The sequence below is a fragment of the Schistocerca cancellata genome, chromosome 2 (genome assembly GCF_023864275.1).
Source record: "Schistocerca cancellata isolate TAMUIC-IGC-003103 chromosome 2, iqSchCanc2.1, whole genome shotgun sequence".
Classification (NCBI taxonomy): Eukaryota; Metazoa; Arthropoda; class Insecta; order Orthoptera; family Acrididae; genus Schistocerca; species Schistocerca cancellata.
In genome coordinates, this window is record NC_064627.1 from 759165512 (window position 1) to 759190169 (window position 24658).

Here is a 24658-nt window from a genome sequence, read left to right on the forward strand (position 1 = left end):
AGCAACATAGGGTCAAACCCGGTACAGCATAACAGGCATGCACGGTGGATACAAGCAGAAACAGACGCATACAAGATGATACCACAAATGCCTGAAGTGATAATTTTGCAACATGAAGTCACCCGAGCAATTAATTCTACTCACAATTGGAAAGCCCCTGGAAATGATAAAATAGCAAATTTATGGCTAAAGTAGTTCACCTCAACACATTCACATTTAACTAAATTATTTAACAATTACATTGCAGACCCATACACAGTCCCTGATACACTTACACAAGGAGTAACTTATCTGAAACCTAAAGATCAAGCAGACACAGCAAACCCAGCAAAATATCGCCCCATAACATGCCTACCAACAATATACAAAATATTAACTTCAGTCATTACACAGAAATTAATGACACATACAACACAGAACAAAATTATAAATGAAGAACAAAAAGGCTGTTGCAAAGGAGCACGAGGATGTAAAGAGCAACTGATAATAGATACAGAGGTGACATATCAAGCTAAAACTAAACAAAGGTCGCTACACTACGCATACATTGATTACCAAAAAGCTTTTGATAGTGTACCCCACTCATGGTTGCTACAGATATTGGAAATATACAAAGTAGATCCTAAATTGATACAGTTCCTAAACATAGTAATGAAAAATTGGAAAACCACACTTAATATCCAAACAAATTCAAATAATATCACATCACAGCCAATACTGATTAAGCGTGGAATATACCAAGGAGACTCATTAAGTCCTTTCTGGTTCTGCCTTGCTCTGAACCTACTATCCAACATGCTAAATAATACAAATTATGGATATAAATACTAACAAAGAGATAGAGGGGCTGGCCAGTACTTACCTCAGCTCAGTACAGCCGATAGATACACACAAAACAAAACCGAAAATTTAAAATTTATGTTCCGAAAGCTAGGAACATAAATTTTAAATTTTCGGTTTTGTTTTGTGTGTATCTATCGGCTGTACTGAGCTGAGGTAAGTACTGGTTAGCCCCTCTATCTCTTCGTTAGTATTTGTTTCACATCTCTATATGAGATTTTCCATTAATCATTTAAATTATGGATATAATATTACTGGGACATACCAACACAAAATCACACATTTGCTATACATGGATGATCTAAAACTACTGGCAGCAACAAATCAACAACTCAACCAATTACTAAAGATAACAGAAGTATTCAGCAATGATATAAATATGGCTTTTGGAACAGACAAATGTAAAAAACAGCATAGTCAAGGGAAAACACACTAAACAAGATTACATATTGGATAACCACAGTGACTGCATAGAAGCGATGGAAAAAACAGATGCCTGTAAATATCTAGGATACAGACAAAAAATAGGAATAGATAATACAAATATTAAAGAACAATTAAAAGAAAAATATAGACAAAGACTAACAAAAATACTGAAAACAGAATTGACAGCAAGAAACAAGACAAAAGCTATAAATTTTTATGCTATACCAATATTGACCTACTCATTTGGAGTAGTGAAATGGAGAAACACAGACCTAGAAGCACTCAATACACTTACACGATCACAATGCCACAAATATAGAATACATCACATACATTCAGCAACAGAAAGATTCACATTAAGCAGAAAGGAAAGAGGAAGGGGATTTATTGACAGAAGAAACCTACATTATGGACAGGTAGACAATTCAAGAAAATTCTTTATAGAACAAGCAGAAACTAGCAAAATACACAAAGCAATCACTCATATAAGTACATCTGCTACACCATTGCAATTTCATAACCACTTCTACAACCCTTTAGATCACATAACATCAACAGATACGAAGAAAGTAAATTGGAAAAAGAAAACACTACATGGCAAGCACCCGTATCATCTAACACAGCCACACATCGATCAAGACACATCCAACACATGGCTAAGAAAAGGCAATATATACAGTGAGACGGAAGGATTCATGATTGCGATACAGGATCAAACAATAAACACCAGATATTACAGCAAACATATTATTAAAGACCCCAATACCACAACAGATAAATGCAGATTTTGCAAACAACAAATAGAAACAGTAGATCACATCACAAGCAGATGTACAATACTAGCAAATACAGAATATCCCAGAAGACATGGCAATGTAGCAAAAATAATACATCAACAACTTGCCATACAACATAAACTAATAAAACAACACGTTCCCACATACAAGTATGCACCACAAAATGTACTGGAAAATGATGAATACAAATTATACTGGAACAGAACCATTATAACAGATAAAACACCACCACATAACAAACCTGACATCATACTCACCAATAAAAAGAAGAAATTAACACAACTAATCGGAATATCCATACCCAATACAACAAATATACAGAAGAAAATGAGAAAAAAATTGAAAAATACATCCAACTGGCTGAGGAAGTCAAGGACATGTGGCATCAGGATAAAGTTGACATTATATCAATTATACTATCAACTACAGGAGTCATACCACACAATATCCACCAGTACATCAACATCCAAACGTATATATACAACTACAGACATCTGTAATTATTGATACATGTTCAATTACCAGAAAGTTCCTAAATGCAATGTAACATATACCGTACAGTTAAAAGGAAGTCACGCTTGATCAAGGTCTGCGTCACTTTCCATTTTCAGCCAGACATAATGTCTGAGACAGGAAAGAGAAATGATGATGATGATGATGATGATGATGATGATGATGATGATAATGATGTTGTTGTTTTTCAGGCACTGAAACTGAGCAAGACAGCACTAGGTGAAACAACAGCAGGCCAAATTGTGAACCTACTTTCAAATGATGTTAATCGTTTTGATGTTGCTGTAATATTTGTCCATTATCTGTGGTTGGGACCTGTAGAAACAGTAATTGTGGCATATTTTCTGTGGAATATAGTAGGAGTATCAGCACTAATAGGTGTGGCATCACTGCTGCTCTTCATACCACTGCAAGGTAAAAATTAATGATAAGTGATTAAACCAAACTTTTCTATATTTGAATACGAGATGGGGCTTTAATGACTGAAGTATAAATTATTGACCTATTTGTAGGATACCTGGGGAAAAAAACATCTACCTACAGATTAAAAACAGCCATAAGGACAGATGAACGTGTCAGACTAATGAATGAAATAATTAGTGGAATTCAAGTTATAAAGATGTATACATGGGAAAAACCATTTTCAAAGCTTGTGTCTCAAGCCAGGAGGTAGGTTGTCATGTTCCTTACTGTCAACTATTCCCAATTTTATTTAATAAGTAGAAAACAAGTGTTTTATAACCCATGTTTTCTTTTCAGGCATGAAATTAAATCCATAAGGGTCACATCGTACATTCGTGGTATACTGCTTTCGTTCATCATGTTTACCACCAGAATATCAATATTTCTGACTATCTTAGCATATGTTTTGTTAGGATATGAGATAACAGCAGAAAAGGTAAGAAAAGAGTGTGTGTATTGCAAACATACTTATGTCTGATGAAATTTATTTTTATGATTTATCATCAAAATGGCAAAAATCTAATTGAAGTTTGCTTATTAAAAATGTGAATGCGGTAACTTTATGTATTGGTAATAGATGTATCAGCATCTTAAAGATCTGAGGAGTTAATCAATAAAAATTTATACTTATGAAGAAGAATAAATCAGATAGATGTGATTAAAAGTTTATCAGGCTTCCAGAGCTTCAGTCCAGAATGCTTGTCAAAAGTTGGGTGTAGCTGTTTGATCTAGATTATTGAGCTCATATGAAAATAACAATAATATAATGAAATTGGTAGACTTCCGTTCACCACATATAGCAGGCGTTGAGCTGCAAACAAGCACAGTGAAAAGACTGCTGGAAAAAAAAATGAAGTCAGGTGGAGAGAAGAAAGGGGAGAGGAGAAAAGGGGAGAAGACTATAGATGCATTGATGGAATAGGTGTGTGTAGTGCTAGAGTGAGATCAGGGAAGGCGATAGGTAGGCAAAGGACAGGGACTAGCAAAAGTTGAGGCCAATGGGGTAACAGGAACGAAGAATATGTTCAAGGGAGAGTTCCAACCTACACAGAGAAGCTGGTGTTTGTCAGAAGAATACAGATTGTGCTAGCTGTGAAGTATTCACGAAAGTGTTGGGTGACATGTTCGGCAACTAGGTGGTTCAGCTGTCTCTTGGACACAACTTGGTAGCGGCCATTCATGCAGACACACACATTGTTAGTTGTCATGGCCTTGTAGAAAGCAGCTCAATGGTTGCAGCTTAGTGTGTTGATCACATGGCTGCTTTCACAGGGGCCCTTTCTTTGATGGGATAGGAGTACCTGTAACAGGACTGGAGTAGTCGGTAGTGGGATGATGATAATACAGGAGAGATCTTGCATCTAGGCCTGTTGCAGGGATATGAACCACAAGGCAAGGAGTTGGGAGCAGGGTTGGGCAAGGATACTGCGTACATCTGTTTTGTGGCAAAATACCATTGAGGGAGGGATGGGAAGGATAGTGGGTAGGATATTCCTCGTTTCAGGACACGTTGAGTCATTTTAAAACCTTGCAGAGAATGTGGTTCACTTCCTCCAGTCCTGGGTGGTACCGAGTCATAATCGGAGTGCTCCTCTGTGGCCAGAGTGGGTATGTGGGACATGGTAGGTAGGTGACTAGGAAGACAAGGCATAGGAGATTTCTTCCTGAACGAGACTGGAGGCTAATTTCGATCTGTGAAGGCCTCAGTGAGGCCCTTGGTATATTTGGAGAGGGACTACTCATCACTAGAGATCCAGTGACCCCAGGTGGCTTGACTGTGTTGAAACGGCTTCTTGGCATGGAATTGGTGGCAGGTGGCACAGTGGAAATATTGTTAGTGGTTGGTAGATGTTACGTGGATGAAACCATGTAGTGATGTCACTATCCTTCAGTTGGATATTGAGGACCCCTGGGTGAAACAAATTGGGGAGAAGGTGTTGAGGTTCTGAAGGATTGTGGATAGGGTGTCTTCATCCTTGTTACAGAACATGAAGATGTGATCAGTGAGTTTGAACCAGGTGAGGGGTTTGGGATTCTGGTTTGTTAAGAAGGATCCTCTGTGTGGCACATGAATAGGTTGGCATAATATGGTGTCATGTGGGTGTCCACTGCTGCACCACAGATTTGTTTGTAGGTGATGCCTCCAGAGAAGTGGTTAGTTAGAAGTCCATGAGTAAGTGTGGGTGGGGATTTAGTTGGTCACAGTGACCAGGAAGACGGTTGTATGTTTAAGGTCAGTCAGGCATTGGGAAAGGTAGTGTTCAGTAGTGCCGAGGCATGGGCGATGTGCTGAATGAGGTGGCATCAACAGTGATGAGCAGGGCATGGGGTAGTAAAGGAACAGAAACTGTGGAAAGTTACTGGTGGAGAAAGGTTGATTGCTTTCTTATTGGAAGGTAGGGTATTGGTACTAGGGAGAAGGTACTGGTTCACGAGAGTAGATATTCTCTCAGTGGAGACACAGTAATTGGCCACACTGAGGCATAGTGCATGTTGAGTAGTATGGACTTTAGTAAGCATTTAGAAGTAGTAGTGCAGGGAGTGGTGGGGATGAGTGCAGACGTGGGACTAAGGGCCACTGTGGTGGGGTTTGTATGTGGAAGTATTGGGAGCCTTTGTTGGTAAGTGGGATTATAAGATTGGGACCAATTTTTAGGTCATGGATTTCAGTTCTCTTTGTGGATCTAAGGTTGTTTTACATGTTGAGGTATTTGTGGAATGGTGTTGAGGAAAGGTTTGAGATTAGGACATTCTGGAAAGTTAACGGGGTGATTTGAGGGTGGGGGGTTGAGTACACTATTGGTTTAATCTTGAGTCTGATTGGTAGGGCTGGTGACAAGAAAGTTTTTCCACTGTAAGGACTGTGAGAAAGCGCAAAAGTTTTTAATAAGTTCAACACGATGTTAACATCGAGTATAGATTTAAGTGTCAGGAAGTCGTTTCTGAAAGTATTTGTATGGAGTGTAGCCATGTATGGAAGTGAAACATGGACGATAAATAGTTTAGACAAGAAGAGAATAGAAGCTTTCGAAATGTGGTGCTACAGAAGAATGCTGAAGATTAGATGGGTAGATCACATAACTAATGAGGAGGTATTGAATAGGATTGGGGAGAAGAGAAGTTTGTGGCACAACTTGACCAGAAGAAGGGATCGGTTGGTAGGACATGTTCTGAGGCATCAAGGGATCACCAATTTAGTATTGGAGGGCAGCATGGAGGGTAAAAATCGTAGAGGGAGACCAAGAGATGAATACACGAAGCAGATTCAGAAGGATGTAGGTTGCAGTAGGTACTGGGAGATGAAGAAGCTTGCACAGGATAGAGTATCATGGAGAGCTGCATCAAACCAGTCTCAGGACTGAAGACCACAACAACAACAACAACAACAACAACAACAACAACATGATGTAATTTGGGTCTGGGCAAAAAGGTAGGGCCTTTGGAAAGGACTGATATTTCTGTGGACTGAGGTTCTTAGAAGCAGGCTCATGACTGTGCCTCAGGTCTGTTTAGGTTCTGCATTCTGTTTGATGGTGGAAGTGAGTGTCTTAGGGTGCGGTAAATGTATTAAGTCTGTGAGGCAAGGAGTTCTGGCTGTGAGTGACCTTAGGGGAGGTTTGATGGAGGCTCTTGCTGAAGTTGTGGGTAGTTATAGTCCAAGGCAGGAGTAGGTGGTGAACAGGTTGGAGTTTTTTGATGTGGCTCTTTGCACACTGTTTTAGTTCCTGGAGAACAATAGTTTGTCTGGGAAATGAGATGCAGAAATTGCAGAGCAGGAGAATTTTATGGATGGTGAGGAGGCATTACAAGCAGATGAAGGCATAATTTATATGGTTTTGTAGGACTAATTTGGTGACAGCTGTGGGCTGACAGAATATGAACAGACAGACTGACGGACAGACTGGAAGAAGGGGTTGCAGCTGGAGACAGGTAATTTTCATGGTCTTGGCATTTGGAAGGAGGGAGCCAACAACACAAGAACAGTATTTGAGACTGGGTTATTGCTAGGAATAGGGAAAATTACCTGTTACATTTCACAATATTATTGTTGTTCCATCCTGGACTTTCCATTGTTTTATATGAAAGACAATGAGTAACAGAAATGTGAATGTATGTTCTTTCCTTGAAGGTCACAAAGTTTACACTGAAACAATATAAATAATGTTCTGTTGAAATGAGGTTCCTTTTTGTGAAGTGTATGTGTCAAGAAGTAGAAGTTCCTGTCCTCAGGAACTGATCCATAATAGACATTTCCAGTAATGTGAATACGCATTTTATCTGAAGCATCTGGGTTTGCAAGTTGGGGAAGAGAATGTGTGTTTCACAATTGGTTGTGTGCTTTCACAGATTGTGGAAAACACATCATTTCCACAACAAAATAATTGCATCTTCAAATTTTTACTTCATGCACAATGAAAAACAACAGATTAGTTCATAGGGGGGTATACAGTTAATGCTTCGAATTTTTTTTGGGTGAGTTGTGGTCATTACATATTAAAAACAATATCTGCATAATTACTGATACATCTAAACAGATTTAACATATACTTCCCCTAAAACAACTCAGAACTCTGCGTTTTTCAGAATATTTCTGACATACATAGTTGTATAGACTCAAAAATTGTTGTTAGTATTCTGAAATTTTGGAAGGTATAGATCTGACAGTCATGGTTAGCCTTTCCAGAGCTATTTAGTGAACCATAGGACCTTGTAATTGAAGCATTAAGCTTTATCTAATGAAGTGGAAAGCATTCACATTTTTTGGAAAAAATGACATTCCAGTGAAGGAAATTGGTTACTTACGTATTATAAACCTGCGATTATTTTGTACAAAATAAACATAAGTTCATAAGTGTTAACATGTATGTGTTTTTCCTGCTTCTTCATGAGTTGTTTTCTTTGTGGTTCACTATTTTAGTACTCAGTTTAAAATTTATCATTTATTTAAAGATAATCACTAGGCTTCTCCAATGCCATAAACATAATGTAGGTAGATATATTATTCTACTTCACTTATATTTCAGCTCTCTTCAGTACCTAGAATACTGATTTTTCATTTTCCCTGTATGATTATTTTGAACTCTTCTCAGCTATTCAGCCGAGTGGTACTGTCAAGACCATCTGGTGGATGATGCCATCCAGCTGAATACCTCAGAACAGTTCAAAAAATTAGTCTTTTCATTGATCGGGCAAGTTAACACTAAATATGTTCATAATGAAACAATTATGTACAAGACATACTTATGTGAAGTGGAAAAATTGGAGGGTAACTGATGCAATAGACATTATTTATCATCATTTTTGGAAACAACATACATTTTCAGTTTTGTAATTTTCTCAGATTGTGATAAGTATGTGCAGTGAAAGTAAACATTTTATATTGCAGGTTTTTGTTATGACATCATATTATAACATCCTGAGACAGACAATGACAGTTTTCTTTCCACAAGGAATCTCCCAAGTGGCTGAAGGCATGGTGTCAATAAAAAGGTTACAGGTATGGTATTTCTTCAGCACAGCATATTTTTTCTTACATTTAGTTTCTAAAGTAAGGTTGCTTTCTGCCCTGCAATGATCCTTACCCTCCCTTCTCTCTCTGAATTAAATTTCTATGTGAAATTCTTTCCTCTATTCACAGAAATTTCTTCTGTATGAGGAAACAACAATTCATCAGCCAAAGATGAGGATGTCTGTCAAAACTGATGAAAATAATAAAGATACTCTGCCAGTTAAAACAAAACAGGTAGCAGATGGTGTTGAAGGCAATGGTGTGGCTTTAGACTGTATTAAGTCTCAGAATGAGATGAATGACAAATCTTGTGAAAAAGTAAATTCTGCTCCATCTGGTGGAATAATTCTGGAAAAAGCTACAGCTAAGTGGACCTCAGCTGCTAATGAGAATACATTGACAGACATATCTTTGTCACTGCATCCAGGCCAGTTGATTGCGATAATAGGTCCTGTAGGGGCTGGAAAGGTAAGTTATCTCATCTATATGCTTCCACTTTCTATTAAGTTAAAACTGTTTAACATTTCTCGTGAACCATCTTTTTGATGGCGACTGCTAGTGGGTAGCTTTCTTACCCTCCTTCTTTGTTCTAAATTACTGGAACCTAATACCATTTTATAGAAGATAAAGGTTCTTCTTGCAACAGATCATGGAAAAATGGCAACAGAGCTGAGGAAAGGGTTGATATGAGTGTTGTTGTAATGTTTGGAAAAAAATGTAGTTGGTTGGAGGGGGGGAGTCAAGGAAGAATTATTACAGGACAAGTTAATAAAACTTTATGGAACCCATAAATATTAGTGACCTGAATTTATATCAATTTAGTGGATTCAAAAGAGGTATATTCTTAGAGATAATTTGATTTCAAGCTCTGCTCTCTTTAACTAATATGTTCCAGAAGTGCCAAATGTTGGCTTCATGAGGTTCTGTAGCACTCCAAATTTTATGGATGGGTGTTTTTATTGTCTGAACTACAGTTTTATAGCATAACCAAATTGTAGTTCGAGCTTGAGTGAGCTGATAAGTGTATTTACACTCAGGTAAATTAAGAAAATTAAATTATGGTCTGACCTTTACTTTGGTGGCAATCGTATTTTACTATTCTACTCTATGCTGTTTAGAGTAACAAAAAAACCTGAGAGTCAGGTTTTTACCTTCTGTGTCCACATGGCTTAGCAGATTTGCAGTAGTTCATCTTTTCAAATGTAAAAGATATGAATAAAAAGATAGTACTCATTTTTATAACATAGCTTTATTTAATCACCACCAAATATTTTTGGTTATTTCCTGTTTCCTTTACTGTGGAATTCTTTAACTTAGTTGTTCTGAAGACTCCTCCTCTAGTCAGTTGGGACTGGTTGTATGACAAAATGTTTTCAGTGTTGCTCTGCTGTCACTTTTGCCAGTTACTGTTTTTGTTCAGAATACTAAACTGATAGTATTCATTGTAGCATCATACATACAGCACATTTAGCGCTACGGGCATATCAAGCAAATAAATATACATGTGTGCGTATCTACTAAGTAGTAAATAGGTCCTGGAAATGTGTAACAAATACTGAGTCTTGCACAGTTCCATAGTTTACTTGACACACAATGTAAAAATCAGCATCCCTAGTAACAGCAGAATTTATCAGAGATAGCGGCTTCACTTTCTATTTACTGTCATGATTTATACGATTTGTCACTGGATTAATACGGCTTCTCTTGATCTTACATCTGATATATGGTGATATCGTGTCAACCCAAGCTGTGTAAAAATGTCTCCCGGTACAGTACTTCACAAATTTGGATCTTGTTGAGAAGTCTGCACCCTGCACTGAGACATAAGAGTTTCATTCTTTGTAATTGTGCTGAATGTCATGGACTGCAAGCCAAGACACTGTATTCAGTTAACAGTTGGTTACTATGCTAGTGGAAAACTTACGTTCTCTCTTGTAGTATCAGAGCTCCTGAATTTATAGTATATTGTATTGCTGTCGAGATTCTCTGAAGAGGTGATACATAATCAAATAAAATACAAAACTTAACTTAGTCTTTAGGATTGCTTTTAGCCATCGTCTCAGTATAGTTAATGTAAATTGTCTGTCTCAAATACTTAAATTACTCAGTTACCTCACTTTTTAAAAACATATTTAAATTGTTGTCAATTTGCATCTCTTGCAGACTTCACTATTACACGTAATTCTTAGAGAGCTGGAACTGTCAAGTGGTACACTTAAAGTCAGTGGGAGTGTTTCCTATGCATCACAGGAACCCTGGATGTTTGCAGGTTCTGTGAGACAAAATATTCTTTTTGGCCAGCCATATGTTCGTGAAAGATACAACCATGTTGTGAATGTTTGTGCACTGAAGCGTGATTTCCAGCTCCTTCCTTATGGGGACAAAACTATAGTTGGTGAAAGAGGAGTTTCCCTCAGTGGTGGACAGAGAGCACGTGTCAATCTTGCAAGGTAAGTTTAGTTATTAAATTAATATTCTTGATGAATGAATTGTGGCCTGCAGTTAGTATCATTATGCAGTATAAATTGTGTTCTGAACGAAGGCAGAATAATTTGAGTTTTGACGTATTTTTATTTGTACGCTTTCATATTGTGTACCCATTACAACATGAAAATTAACATTAAAGTTAATCAAAATTTGATTTAGGTTGACAGTGTTCTTCCTACTGCTCTGAAATACCCTTTAGTTGTCTGTGGGAAAGATCATGCTATAGTCTTAGTTTTGTAGTTGATAATGTAAAATGGCCATGATATTAATGCAATTTATAATTTTGCATCTCTTTATTTTCCAGAGCCATTTACAAAAATGCAGACATTTATCTTCTAGATGATCCCTTATCAGCTGTCGACACACACGTTGGGAAACATTTGTTTGAAGATTGCATAACAGAACATCTCAAAGACAAAGCCAGGATTCTTGTAACACATCAGCTACAGTACCTGAAACATGTTGATAAAATTGTCATCCTGAATAATGTAATTATCAGTAGTTGCTGCTCAAAAATATGATTTTTAGATATTTTTATTTTAATGGTTTATTTGTGCAGTGAAAAATAATCTGTGTTCCTTAAACTATTTATGCTGGCATTCTGTTGAATTTCTTTGCAGATGCTATGACCCTCTTATAGCCATCTTAAAAGTGCAAAATGACTGCCAAAAACTAGGTGCCATATGTAAGAAAGAATAACACACTGACAGGAAACAAATTGCAACACCAAAAAATACTTACTGTAGAATAATAAAATTTCCAGAATACATTTGTCTAGGTAACATATTTAAGTGATCAACACTGCAAGATCACAGTATAATATAAGTGTGAGATAAGCCATTGCAAATGTGACATGCTGGTACATTAATAACCGGTGTAACCGCCAGAATGTTGAATACATGCATGCAAACATGCAAGCTTTGTGTAGCACAGGTGCCGGATGTCAGATTGTGGGAAGGAGTTCCATGCTTGTCGCACTTGGTCAGTCAATACGGGGATGGTTAATACTGTTTGTAGATGACACTGTAGTTGTTGTCCAATGGTGTCCCATATATGCTTAATTGGAGACACACGCAGTGATCTAGCTGGCCAAGGCAACATGTCAATACTCTATAGTGTGTGTTGGGTTATGACAGCAGTATGTGGGCAAGTGTTATCCTTTTGGAAAATACTCCCTGGGATTATTCATGAATGGCAGCACAGCAGGTCAAATCAACAGATTGAGACACAAATTTGCAGTCAGGGTGCATGGGATGACCACGAGAACTCCTGCTGTCATACGAAATCGCACGCTAGACTCCAGGTGTAGGTCCAGTGTGTCTAGCATGCATGCAGACAGGTTGGTTGCAGGTCCTCAGCTGGCCACCTCATGATGAACACCCAACCGTCACTGGCACTGAGGCTGAACCAGCTTTCTTCAGTTAACACAACAGGCTCTACCCTGCCCTCCAGTGAGCTCTCACTTGACATCACTGAAGTCACAGATGGAGGTGGTTTAGGGTCAGTAGAATACATGCTATAGGGGCCTGGTCTGATCTGTCCTTGGAGTAACCAATTTGTAACAGTTAATTGTGTTGCGTGCTGCACAATGTGACAGTCACACGCTACCCTGTCTGTAGTGCCATGTGGTCGTCCAGAGCCAAGTTGTACTGCACCATACATTCTCATGACCATTGCTTCCAGCAATCATATGCAGCGGCTAAGTTCCTGTCAAGTCTTTTTGCAGTATCACAGAAGGAACATGTAGCTTATCATAGCCCTATTCACAACCCCATCCAAACTGAGTGAGGTACTGATAATGGCATCTTCGTCTCCTTAAAGGCATTCTTCACCAACATCAACTCGCATCTAATCTCAATTACAGCATGTATTAAAGCAAACCTGATTTGCATTCTTAAGGTGCTACTAGCACTACTGTTATGTGATTGGCATGAAACTTGAATGTACATTTTCAAGATGTAGAAACATGTCTACAAACTTTCATCTGTCACAAAACTCCTCCTTGGTGTTGCAATTTTGTTTCTGTCAGTGTATTTTTTCACACTGACCACCATTAACTGGAATTTAAAAAGGTAACTTTTTGCTTTTTAACATTTAAATTTTTGTGAAGACATGACTGAAAGCAACAGTCCACCCTCAAGGAAAATTTTTTCCAAAATTTTTGATGATGATTTAAAGAACTGCAAGCTAAACCTTCTGTTAACTCATCAGTGTGTGTTACTTTTACATTAATAATTAGCAAAATATTATTTGCAACATATTGAAAAGTTTAAACCATTTGTTTCCCTTCAGAAATCGTACATGATCTTTTTTGTGTAAATTTCTAACACGCACAGAAATCAGTTTGTTAAGATTTGAGTTTTGACCAAGCCCTTAGTTACTTTCTAGCATTCCAATAAGCATTTCAGTGAACCTTAAAGGATTGCATTTCTTCCCTAGGAATTCCATCTCTTTCTACCATTTGACTCTCAATGACTATTTTTTTGTCAGTGAGAACCCTTTAGCACTCTGAACATGAAACTTAGGCTACTTACCACTAAAAATTGTTTACCACTAAAATCTCTCTCTCTCTCTCTCTCTCTCTCTCTCTCTCTCTCCCTCCCTCCCTCCAGATTGTAGGCTCATTTTGTTGAACTTTTGATTCTCTGCTTATTCTTATCCATCCTCTCTTTTAGAACATTTCCCTTTTTATCTCTGTTCTCATTATTAATAATGTGTCTCTTCTCTCCTTTTTGGTTCTTCCCCTTCTAGGATGTTTTCAGTCTCCATCCTTGGTTTATGACTTGTCGCCTGACATCTGTGCTATGTTTATCCGTTAATATTATCTATTCCTGGCAGTCTACTGTTAATATCCATCTGTCATATCCAGCTGGGCATTACATAATTCACCTGGATGTGTTTCACCTTTAAAGACTTACAAAGTCACTAAAATCATATGAACTTGCCTTCAGCATTTAACTTTCTTTGTGCCTAATGAAGTCGCCTCTCATGTTCTACAAAGTAGTAAAACTTCTTACTTGTATGTTTTAGTGTACTCCTCCTCTTACAAGTAAAAACCTTAAATTTGATTGTAAATTAGTTTCAACTAAATTTTCTGACTAGACCTTCCTGGTGCATGCTTTTAGGAATGACATGGTGTAATGTGCTGTCAGCAGAGATGAATTTAATCATTATACTTGCTATATGATGACAGTTACTAGTGAACTTCTAACCAAACAGTAGAGTTAGGAAAATAGTTATGCCAGATGTTATGTTTACTGCTTACAATTTCATTGTGTATACTTTTATGACGTAAATAAGTGTGTACTTGTTTCCTCTTTTACCCCCCGCTCCCCCCCTCCCTTTTCCTGAATCCTACACTGTACATAATGACTTCATTTGAATTACAGGGTCAAATAGAGGCAATGGGTACATACAGTGAACTTCAAGCCAGTGGCCTAGATTTTGCTTCTCTGCTGAAAGAAACAGAGAATGAACCTGAAGAAGACCAGTTATCTGATGACATTTCATCTCTCAAGAGTATTGCTCGTCTATCTCTTGGGGTTTGTATGGGTTGTTGTTGAATCTAGATTTTAAAATTAATGTCAATTGTCTAAAAACTTGTCCGAAGATACTCTGAACTTTACAAAGGCTCAAGACAGATGTCTTAGTCAAACCAGATAAGTTACTGAAAATATCTTTTATCAGAGAGTAGGTGATTTTTGAAGATTTAAGTAAAAAGGTTCACTGTTTCATTCAAATTTATTTTTACATCTTGAAAGTCATTCATATATATTCACAGGTACAAATTATCACAGTTAACCTAATTTTCTGAAACAAAGATTCTTTTCTCCTTCAGAGTGTGAACTCAGTTGATGAAACTAAGCAACAGGAGCCAGTAGAAGTGGCAGAAATGAGAACTTCAGGTCGTGTTGGAGGCCATGTTTACAAAGGATATTTCAGTGCTGGTGGCAACTGCTGTGTCATCTTCACAATGTTTTTCATGTTCTTCTTGGCACAATTTGCAGCCAGTGGTGCAGATTATTGGCTTACATACTGGTAAAGATTTCACTTGCTATTTTCCATTTACTGTGGTACTTTATGTATATTGGAGGATGTAACTGAGAAGTATCTGTTGTTTTCTGGTTTCATTTGAAATATGTAATGTAATAGAAATGACCCATGAACACAACAAAGGGCTTTTGTTGTAGTAGCTATGTAAGTGCCTTTACATGGGAACAACATTATACAAGCAATGAAAGTCAACTGAAATTTTAATACAAAAATATTATTAAAATTATTTGCAAAATGATAATGGAAAGAAAAATGACAAGATTACGAAAAATGACAGATTTCTACTCTCCATAAAAGAGTATATGTTGAGTCGCAGACAGGCTCACTGAAAAGACTGCTAAAGATGTGAGCTTTTGGCCAAAAATGCCTTCTTCTGAAGTAGACAAAAACATCACGCATGCAAGGGACCACTGTCTTTGGCTACAGGGGCCAGGCTGTGAGTAGCTCTGCATGATGGGAGAAGCAATCTGGGTAGTGAGGGGTAAGGAAGGAGGTGGGGGTGGGAAGCCTCCTCCTTACCCACATCAACTGCAGATGCTCACAGTTTGACCCCCATCACCAGTTTAGAACAAGGCATTTTGTTTGAAAGCCACATGTTTGGCAGTCTTTTTAGTGTGCCTGCCCATGATTCAACATATCCTCTACAAGGTGAGTAGCAATCTTTACTTTTCATAATATTATCATTATTTAATTTTGTGTTATGTAAAAGGAAGGAAAAGTCATTTATGAAGTTACAGAAACCGTATTATTGAATTATTTTGGCTAAATGTTGCCATATGCACAAATTCATTGAGTGTGTAATCTGTAGGGAGATATTGTTTCTTTGTTATCTTCTCTGAAGTCTTTGGTGAATGTGTAGCTTTCACAATTTAATCAACATTGTACACTAAGCTTTATGTATTGTGTTTTCCCCTCAGCACAACAGTACAAGTGAGCAGTTGGTTTTTTCATTTGTGGATTCACAAGAAGAAAATTGATCATATGTAAATTTACTTGATGCATCCACCATGAGCTTGGGCAAAGCAGAAAGATAAGAAGGAATTCGATACAGGAGTGAATATGAAACTGAGCAAAGATGTCTACTGTGATAAATTGTTTTAGTGCTGTAGTGTTTGGAGTAATTGTGGGGGAAACATATTACAACAAATTATAGATTTTAAGAGAAAAATAACTAGAAATTTGCTTCTTAAATTGTCAGTTCTTTCCTACATCATAACTTTCTTTTATTAAGAGGCAGTTACGTGTTTTATTCGTGATGGAACTTCCACAGAATTGAGATAACTAATTATAGCAGACGTTTCGTTGCAGTTATTGTGTTATAGAGCCTTCTGCTCAAGTTTGCACTGTGGATGTATAGTACTTGGTTCTTCAGGACAATTTATTTTAATTGCCTAGGACGCCAGATTGGTGAAAAGTCTTTTGGACAAGCCTCATTTGCAACTTTTGTATTAAGTCTTAAAAGTTGTCTTTAATTTCCTGATGATACAATTTGCAGAAAATTGCTAAGAAGCATCACTACCATTTGGTATGTGAACAATGGAGCAACTTCCTGATATAGGTCTAGTAGACTTATTTTAACACAGGGCTGAGTGAATATTATTGGAGACTTCTTGTGAGAAAAAGGCTGCCTGTAAATTTGCTGAAACAGAATAATGATTGTATAAGATATTTTATTTTTGATGAGCCTTTTTATAATTTTTAGAAAAGTACCAGAATTTTCCAGATGGTACAAATATTACGATAAACAAAACGTCAAATGTGATTTAAAAAGGGCTACTAATGAAATTTTCATGGGGATCATTAAATGGGTTTGTTGCAAATGAATTGCATTGTGATTTCAAAGGATTCACTATATGCAGTTCAAAACTTGGAGGTGGTTTCCTGTCATAATTTGCATAAAAGGAGTACTTACACAATCTAGAGTCTGTCAAAATCGACTTCATTCAATAACGTATGGTAATAAATTTGGAGTAGTATACTGCAAAACTTCTGAAGCTCCTAAATAAATTTACAGTTTAGCAGGCTTCTGTGGCCAGAGTCTGTTGACATAAAAGTGTTCTGGGTATTTTACCATGTCATAACGTAAAAATACTGTGCTGGGGAAACAAGCATTTCGGCCACAGTTACAGTGGCCTCTTCCTGGTTCTACTGACAAACAGAAGTGTTGTTTGTAGTGATAAATTATGTCAAAAATTATTTTCATAAAATTACTGGCATAATAGAATAATTTTTAATGTCATCATATGGTTGTAACTTACCGACCTGCTCTCTCTCTCTCTCTCTCTCTCTCTCTCTCTCTCTCTCTCTCTCTCTCTCTCTCTGATTTTTTTGCTCTCCCTTCTTGATTATGAGGAGGAACTTTGTAAAGCAATTGCACACAACCCATATGAGAGTAACTTTCACTTCCTTCATAATAATGGTTCATAAACACTTCAGAGGATCATCTTGTTTGTCATGAACTACTTCAATAGATAAGATAGATAGGCTTTTATTAGCCTAGTGAACATTAACACATGCCTTCATAATTAAACACGCTGTATTGAATAGAACTAAATATATTTACTCCTAGTTCTTTATGTGTTGACAACTTTGTGTGAACTGACTGAGGGTTTTGTGTGTGGTGCCTATCCATTGAAATACTTATTATGGAAATTACAAAACGCTGAAATGTGACACTTTTACATTTTAGATATTGACATAAAAGGTACAAAGGTGCAAAATACAAAGACAAAACACAGGGACATAAATTTTGTTAAACCAAAAATTGTATGCTTAAAAAATGGCAAAAAATAATTTCATTAGAGGGAAGTTTCAATATGCTTGGCGGTTTCCCATAGTTCACTAAGAATAATCCAGAAAATTACATTTCATAATTTGAGTAATTAACAAACTAACCCATTGGCTAAGTAAAAGTGTAAATGTTTCAAACAGAAAAAAAAGAGAAACGGGGCTACAAAATAACAGCTCCAGATTTTGGAAAGAATTAAATCATAAGATAGTAATATTTTACAATACAAAAGTATAAATATGAAAAACTTTTGAAATAAGTTTTTGGTCAAAATAAACATTTGTTTGGCAAAGGAAACAGAGACTTTGTCACTCTCAAAACAATTTTTAGAGAGGTTGAATTTAGACATGCTCATGAGTTACAGGTATTATAAATTTTTAATATTTATTTAAATAAAATGTTTCCATATAAACAAAATATACTGTTACATCAACAGTTAACTGTACTACAAATAATGATCAGAAGGTACAGGTCATATAATAAATTAGTTATTTTGTGTCACTATTGTATATGCACCATGAATCCAAAGAGATCAGTAAAGGAGAGTGAAAATAATATTGGCATTGAGAGTTCTACAGAATAAGAATAAGTAGGATATGCTGCTTTGCTCTATTATGTTAGATCATTTTTGGGGGGGGGGTAGTCCTCAAACCAGGCCAAATGTTTGAGTTGAAGAGGCTGTAATATGAAGTTCAGAGTATATTGTAGAAACCTGTTAAAATTGGGTGTGCTGGCTACTGATGCAGAGTATATTTATTTTCTGATAAAATTTTTTTGCTAACAATACGTACTTTTCCTCCAAGTAATAATTCATTCCTCAGAATTAGTACAATAAATGTAAACAATGTACATAAGGAAGGAAACATACTTCATCATAATCATCATCAACAGCAGCAACTATCTGAAATTCACTACTTGGTAAACGCCTCCAGATACTTCTTTTTTCAGGCATCGCAGGCTTCAGTAACTGTACTCACAACTAACACAGGTTGAATACGTAGTGTCTACTATGCACATTGCAGTCATCAATCAAGATTTGTGTCAACAAGTGATGTTTGTGTTTCTGGCATGGTAGTGTCACACGTGAATAGTATCAAATGATTGCAGATGTCAAGCTTTCACATCAGCTACCAGATGCACTGTGTTTTCTATATGTGCTGCTGATTTCTACATGTTGTTTATTCCTTGGTTTGTTCCATGCTGTTAATCTTAGTTCTGTACTGTCTGTGGCCTTACAGTAACAAGTACAAAAAAAAAGGCGCTTAACTGCATCAGGGGAGGAGGAGCCATGACTTCCAGGATTCCAAGCTGTGGTTTTATTGCCTCCAATCTGTACAGGCAGTCTTAGAGGTGCTGTAAAATTTAAGCTTGCAGAGTAGGCTGGGAACTTGCTGACCAGATTGCATGTGACGTCCCACAACTTGTTACTGTCAATCCTGAAGTGAGCTGGCGAGGCTTGCCTCTGACTGATTTAATCACTTGTGGCTTCTTGAGACCTGTACCAGACTGGTGGAGTCCCCAAAAGCAACAACTTCTCAGCCATGTGACCTCCACTGAAATGTCCATATCAGGATCCGCCAACCCCCCCCCCCCTCCCGCCCCCCCCCCCCCCCCCCCCCCCCACACACACACACACCCTCAACAGACCGTAGCTCCAGACACACGATCAGACCGATATCGGCAACCCATGTAGTTAGTGGCGCCAGGGGAGTGCCATGCTGCCAAAATTAAAGCCACCATGGCTCACTCACAAACAGTAGGTCCAATTTTAAGACAGTTTTGTTTATTTGAAAGCTTGTTTAGTCAGGGTGGTTCTTAGCTATGTTCCATGTAAGTCAGTTCAGCCATTTAAATTTCCTCTGCCAAAGTAAGTAAAAATGTTTTCCATCAGTTCTCTCTCCTGATATATGCTACATAATGCATAAGAGCTACACCAGGTTACGTAGTACCAGATTGTAGAACTCAGAGATCTAAAGACAAGTTACGAAAAGCAGATCTTTATCTTTTATGGTTGACCAATAATGATGATACTTGTCTTTTGAAGTTGCCTGTTTCAGCACCTAAAAAGCAGAAAAAGGGCGAAGACTAAAATGTGTTGTTAGTTTCAGTCTTATGATTTTATTTCCACATTACTGGCAATGAAGCATTAACTGCCTTCCAGAACAATGAAGTTATTTTTGTTGGTTTGCTAAAGAAATTTGGCCTTTAATTTTTCTGCAGAGGCTACCAATTTATTTGGAATGAAGTGTTTCATTCTGCACTATTGACTAGTTTCAACTATTCATTGAATTTAAAGTGCACATTTTCATCTTCTGGCCTGTATGACATAATGACACAATAAAGAACCAAACATGAGACAATACAGTATTGGTGCTTGAAGAAAATTGACATCTCGAAAAGCTTACTGAAAAGCTTAACACAAGATAGCGGCCTACTTCAATGTGAATCTGGACATACGAATGTGCACTTAAAGCCAAATTATGCATGTTAGGATAGTTTACGAAATTTTGATTCTCTTGGAGTATTCTGATGTCCTGTTTCTTTTATGACATAAGAAAAGAGCTGTTAATACATACGAATATATGTACCGTATTTACTCAAATCTAAGCCGCACCTGAAAAATGAGACTTGAAATAAAGGAAAAAAAGTTTTCCCGAATCCAAGCCGCACCTGAAATTTGAGACTTGAAATTCAAGGGGAGAGAAAAGTTTTAGGCCGCACCTCCAAATCGAAACAGTTGGTCCATTGTAATATGAGAGACAAATTAGGTCGAATGAATGACGATACAGCTATAGTAGTTTGGTTCGAGTCGTAAGCTTAGCAGTTAAGCTTTACCAGGTATCCATTGCTTTGCGTCAGGCACTCCGTCCGTATTTATACGGGTATCCTTCCTTTTCACGTGTTTCGTCTGGTTCGAATTGATTGCTTATTTTTCTTTGATCTGATAAGTGCCGTTCTCTTTGTTATAGGTGTTTACGTCACTTTAAGCTGAAAATGCATTACTGTACTGTGTCATGCATTGTTTGTCGCATTCTGATAATGAGTGTTTACGGCCTGTCGCCGCTTGCGGCATGGCTTGTTTTTGCGCACGCTACAGCCGCTTACAATAAAAAGAGAGAGAGAGAGAGAGAGAGAGAGAGAGAGAGAGAGAGAGAGAGAGAGAGAGAGAGAGAGGAATTGTCTCATTAGGGAAACAATGGCAAGAGACTGCTGTTTGTTATTACTTACACTGCTGCCTTCTGTGATAATGATCAACAAGAACCAAATAATAGACTGCGTATGATAGAAGATGTTTTGAACAAGAGCTTAGCGGAAATTTTTGTCCGTTTGAAAATCTTTGCAGACGCCTCTTTAGTACATTACATTCTGCACAGAAATTAGTCATCTTAGATTTAAAATCTAGTCAATTGCCGTGCTTCATTTCTGACTGTATCACTATTAGGCATAAGAATAATATGAGTTTCATGACATGACATGATATGTATATTCTTTCGCGTTTGCTGTTGTCTCACTCTAGTTTCGTAGTTTATTAGACAGACAGGATTTAAATGAGATAGCAGCAAACTCAAAAGAAAATGTGGCCAAATGTTTATATTTGTATTATTCTTATGGTGAAGAGAATACTGCATGTGATTCACAATTCACTGAAGTTCCTATTAGCAAACATCTCTTCTCACAGGTAGGAAAAAATTCAGAACGTAGCGTTGACCATATTGACAAACATCCCAAACAGTCTTGCCAGCCGGATTTTCGTAGTACATTGAAATGCTGCTACATTCGAAGATGAACAATATGGAATTTGTATTTATTTTGTTTGATAATGTATGAAAATGCAGTGGTCGAAACTCAGGGCGGAGAAAAAAAGCTCGTCTTCCACAGTTTTTTTATTTTTTTAAATTTTTTTTCTGACGCAGAGATTTGTGCCTGCAAAGCGTGCCTGTGTAGCGCTACATATATTTGATGCAGAAGTTAGTTGTTGTGCCACCTACTAATATTTTTCAGAATTTCCGCTTGCTTTGCACTCGATTCTAAGCCGCAGCCGGTTTTTTGAATTACAAAAACCGGAAAAAAAGTGCGGCTTAGATTCGAGTAAATATGGTAAATGTTCACTTGAAGATGATTAAACTGGCATATGTGGCCAATAGTATTGAATAAAATGTTTTGTTTCAAATATATTGACAGCTTTAGCAGAATTTTACAAATCTGCCTTCCATTAAACCCAGTGTATTTCAATCACAAGTCATGTTTCAGCACTTGCCTGGTACCTCCTCTAGGCTTGATGATGTTTCTTAATTTGTGTTGTTTACATCTTAAATTTACAGAATACCGCTCTTTGATAAATCATAGATTGGAAGCATTCTGTGTTTTACCATTGTAGTTTCTCACAAGGCTTTGTGTTTGCTCCTGGAGTAGAATAATCTGCTAGTTATACAGTTTCTTGACTTCACAGATAACCTCGTTAATTTTTTTGTACCATTTGAAAAGTCATGAGAAACTTGTGGATGAAATCCTGATTGGAAATGCTAGGTAACAGTATTTGAGAGAATGAAGCAGAATACAAGGGTTCTGTGTATTGTGGTGTCTAGTTTTGAAATGACTGTTATGCCAAGGACTGCTTTGTTGTTTTGCATTCCTTATCTGCTTAGGATATGATAAAACAATTCACCTAAGTACAGTGACTCCGTATGTCCTCCCTGAACAACATGCTGCAGTGCTGCACATGGTCACGTGATGCCCCTTTGTGCATGAAGTTACAAACAGAAATGAGAGGAAAGACATATGAGCGGGAGCAAGGGCTCCCTTTGTCATCGAAGCTCCACATATGCAGTAAAGCCTGTTTTGTATGCTTTTTGCAAACTGCACAAATGAACCTGTTTCTAACAGATCACGGGAAAATACTGCAAATGGTGGTTTGAGAAGGGTTACTTGGAAAAATTTCCTTTTAGGCAAGAGGAATTATGTTACATTTGTGAAAGTATGATGATGAATTTCTGAAATCACAGATCATCTGACTCTCATTTACAACTTAACACTTCGAGAACCAACCACCTCGACAAATTTTGGGCCCAGAAGAGAAGCCATGTTTGACATTATTTAAAATTTTACTGGCACATTTGAGTTTGATATAAGTTGAAGGGTAACATATCCCAAAAAGGACCAATGTTACATGTGAAAACTTGTCTTTGCTTGTCACCATACTATATGTATATTAATTTAAACCATTAACTTTTCCTGTCTGTGTATTGAACTACTTAACAGTGATGTTGCTATTGGCTGAATACATCACGTGTCCTATGCTCTGAATATCTGCTGACGTTGGCTGGCGAGATCGTGTGACATGAGCTATGATTGGCTGACAAAAGTGCGTCGTAGTATCGATTTCAGTGCTTCAGAAACTAATGTTCTATATTTGGTGGAATACATATTTATACTTTTATAATAAGAAAATATGTAGTGTGCATGCTGTTATGCATCAAAGATCTTTCCAAAACACATTTTTTTTCTTTTTTCCTTGAAGATCTGTGCTGGTGTATAAAACCATTATCATTCAGAGGACTGATAAGTTTTACAGCTGTGAGGGAAAGTATACTGTCACTTAACAAGTGAAAAGTGTCTTGTCACCTGGAAAAAAGTGTATTTTTAACTAGGAAAGCTTGGCTATTTCTTTTCTCCTTGTCTGTGTATATATCCTGGTTAAAAACTAACTTCCTCCTCCTCCTCCTCTTATTTTATACATAAGAAAACTTTTGCCTTTTTCTTTCTTTCTTACCTTTTATACATGTAGTTGGTTCTCATTAGTTACTGGATCAGACTTGACATAAATAGCCATTTATTACCACAAAATCAGTTTCCATCAATGTTCTGAAATGCATTTAATCTTATAAAAGCTTTAACAAGTAAGCAGCAGCAGCAGAATTAGATATATGAAGTTTTTTTAATATTATTGGTAACTTTTCTGTTTTTGTAGGACAAATGTTGAGGAGCTTCGTATGCAGAACAACATTACTAATTCTTCTGTCAGTGAAGATAGCATGGAAATACCTGCTGACAGTACCCTTATGAGCAGGGAGATGTGCATCTATGTTTTTACTGCTGTATCTGTTGCAGTGATAATTGTATCCTTGACACGTTCATTTCTTTTCTTTATGGTATGCATGCGAGCATCTATGAATTTGCATGACCGTATGTTCGAATGCATTACCAGAGCAAGAATGTACTTCTTCAACACAAATACATCTGGTAAGACATTGTTCCATTGCTTTATGATTATAAAATTATGAGATTCCACAAAATTTTCTAGATGTTCTTTTATTGCAGGTCGAATATTGAACAGATTTTCAAAGGACATGGGCTGTATTGATGAAATGCTGCCACAAGCAATGATTGATACACTACAGGTGCAGTATTTTATGTTTTTGTGTATTATAGGAGACTTGTTTTGAATTTGGTCATTTACAACCCCCCCTACTAACTTTAGTTTGCTTCCTCTCCTCCTCCAATAATGTTGTGTTCAGGTTTGTTTCCCATCTATAGATCGTTTTGATGATATTCCACTTTTCAGCCTTCCATTATTTACTTTGTATGGGCTTTTCATCAGAGCTATTAAGATCCATACAAGTACTTCCCCTTTCTGCAAAGGTCTCATTAGTTTTTCTAAAGGAGGTGTCTCATCTTCCTGTTACTACAGCTGTTCATTTCTCATCTAGCCGTTCCTGCTTTGCCATTTTGCTCTTCACATCAATATAATATTTTAGTTGGAAAAAATATATTTAAAAAGAAAGA

General features: G+C 37.1%; 1 protein-coding gene across 4 annotated transcripts in view; it reads left to right on the forward strand.

Annotated features, from left to right (window-relative positions):
* Positions 1-24658, forward strand: part of LOC126162585 (probable multidrug resistance-associated protein lethal(2)03659) — a 280738-nt gene that overhangs the window by 220916 nt on the left and 35164 nt on the right. For all 4 annotated transcript variants that reach the window (XM_049919181.1, XM_049919183.1, XM_049919184.1 and 1 more), the window contains 11 exons: positions 2768-2990; positions 3089-3245; positions 3336-3474; positions 8425-8535; positions 8677-9015; positions 10711-10997; positions 11339-11522; positions 14424-14576; positions 14873-15072; positions 23844-24115; positions 24194-24273. In XM_049919181.1, coding sequence (XP_049775138.1) covers positions 2768-2990; positions 3089-3245; positions 3336-3474; positions 8425-8535; positions 8677-9015; positions 10711-10997; positions 11339-11522; positions 14424-14576; positions 14873-15072; positions 23844-24115; positions 24194-24273 — 2145 coding nt within the window. The remainder of the gene's footprint in view (positions 1-2767; positions 2991-3088; positions 3246-3335; positions 3475-8424; positions 8536-8676; positions 9016-10710; positions 10998-11338; positions 11523-14423; positions 14577-14872; positions 15073-23843; positions 24116-24193; positions 24274-24658) is intronic.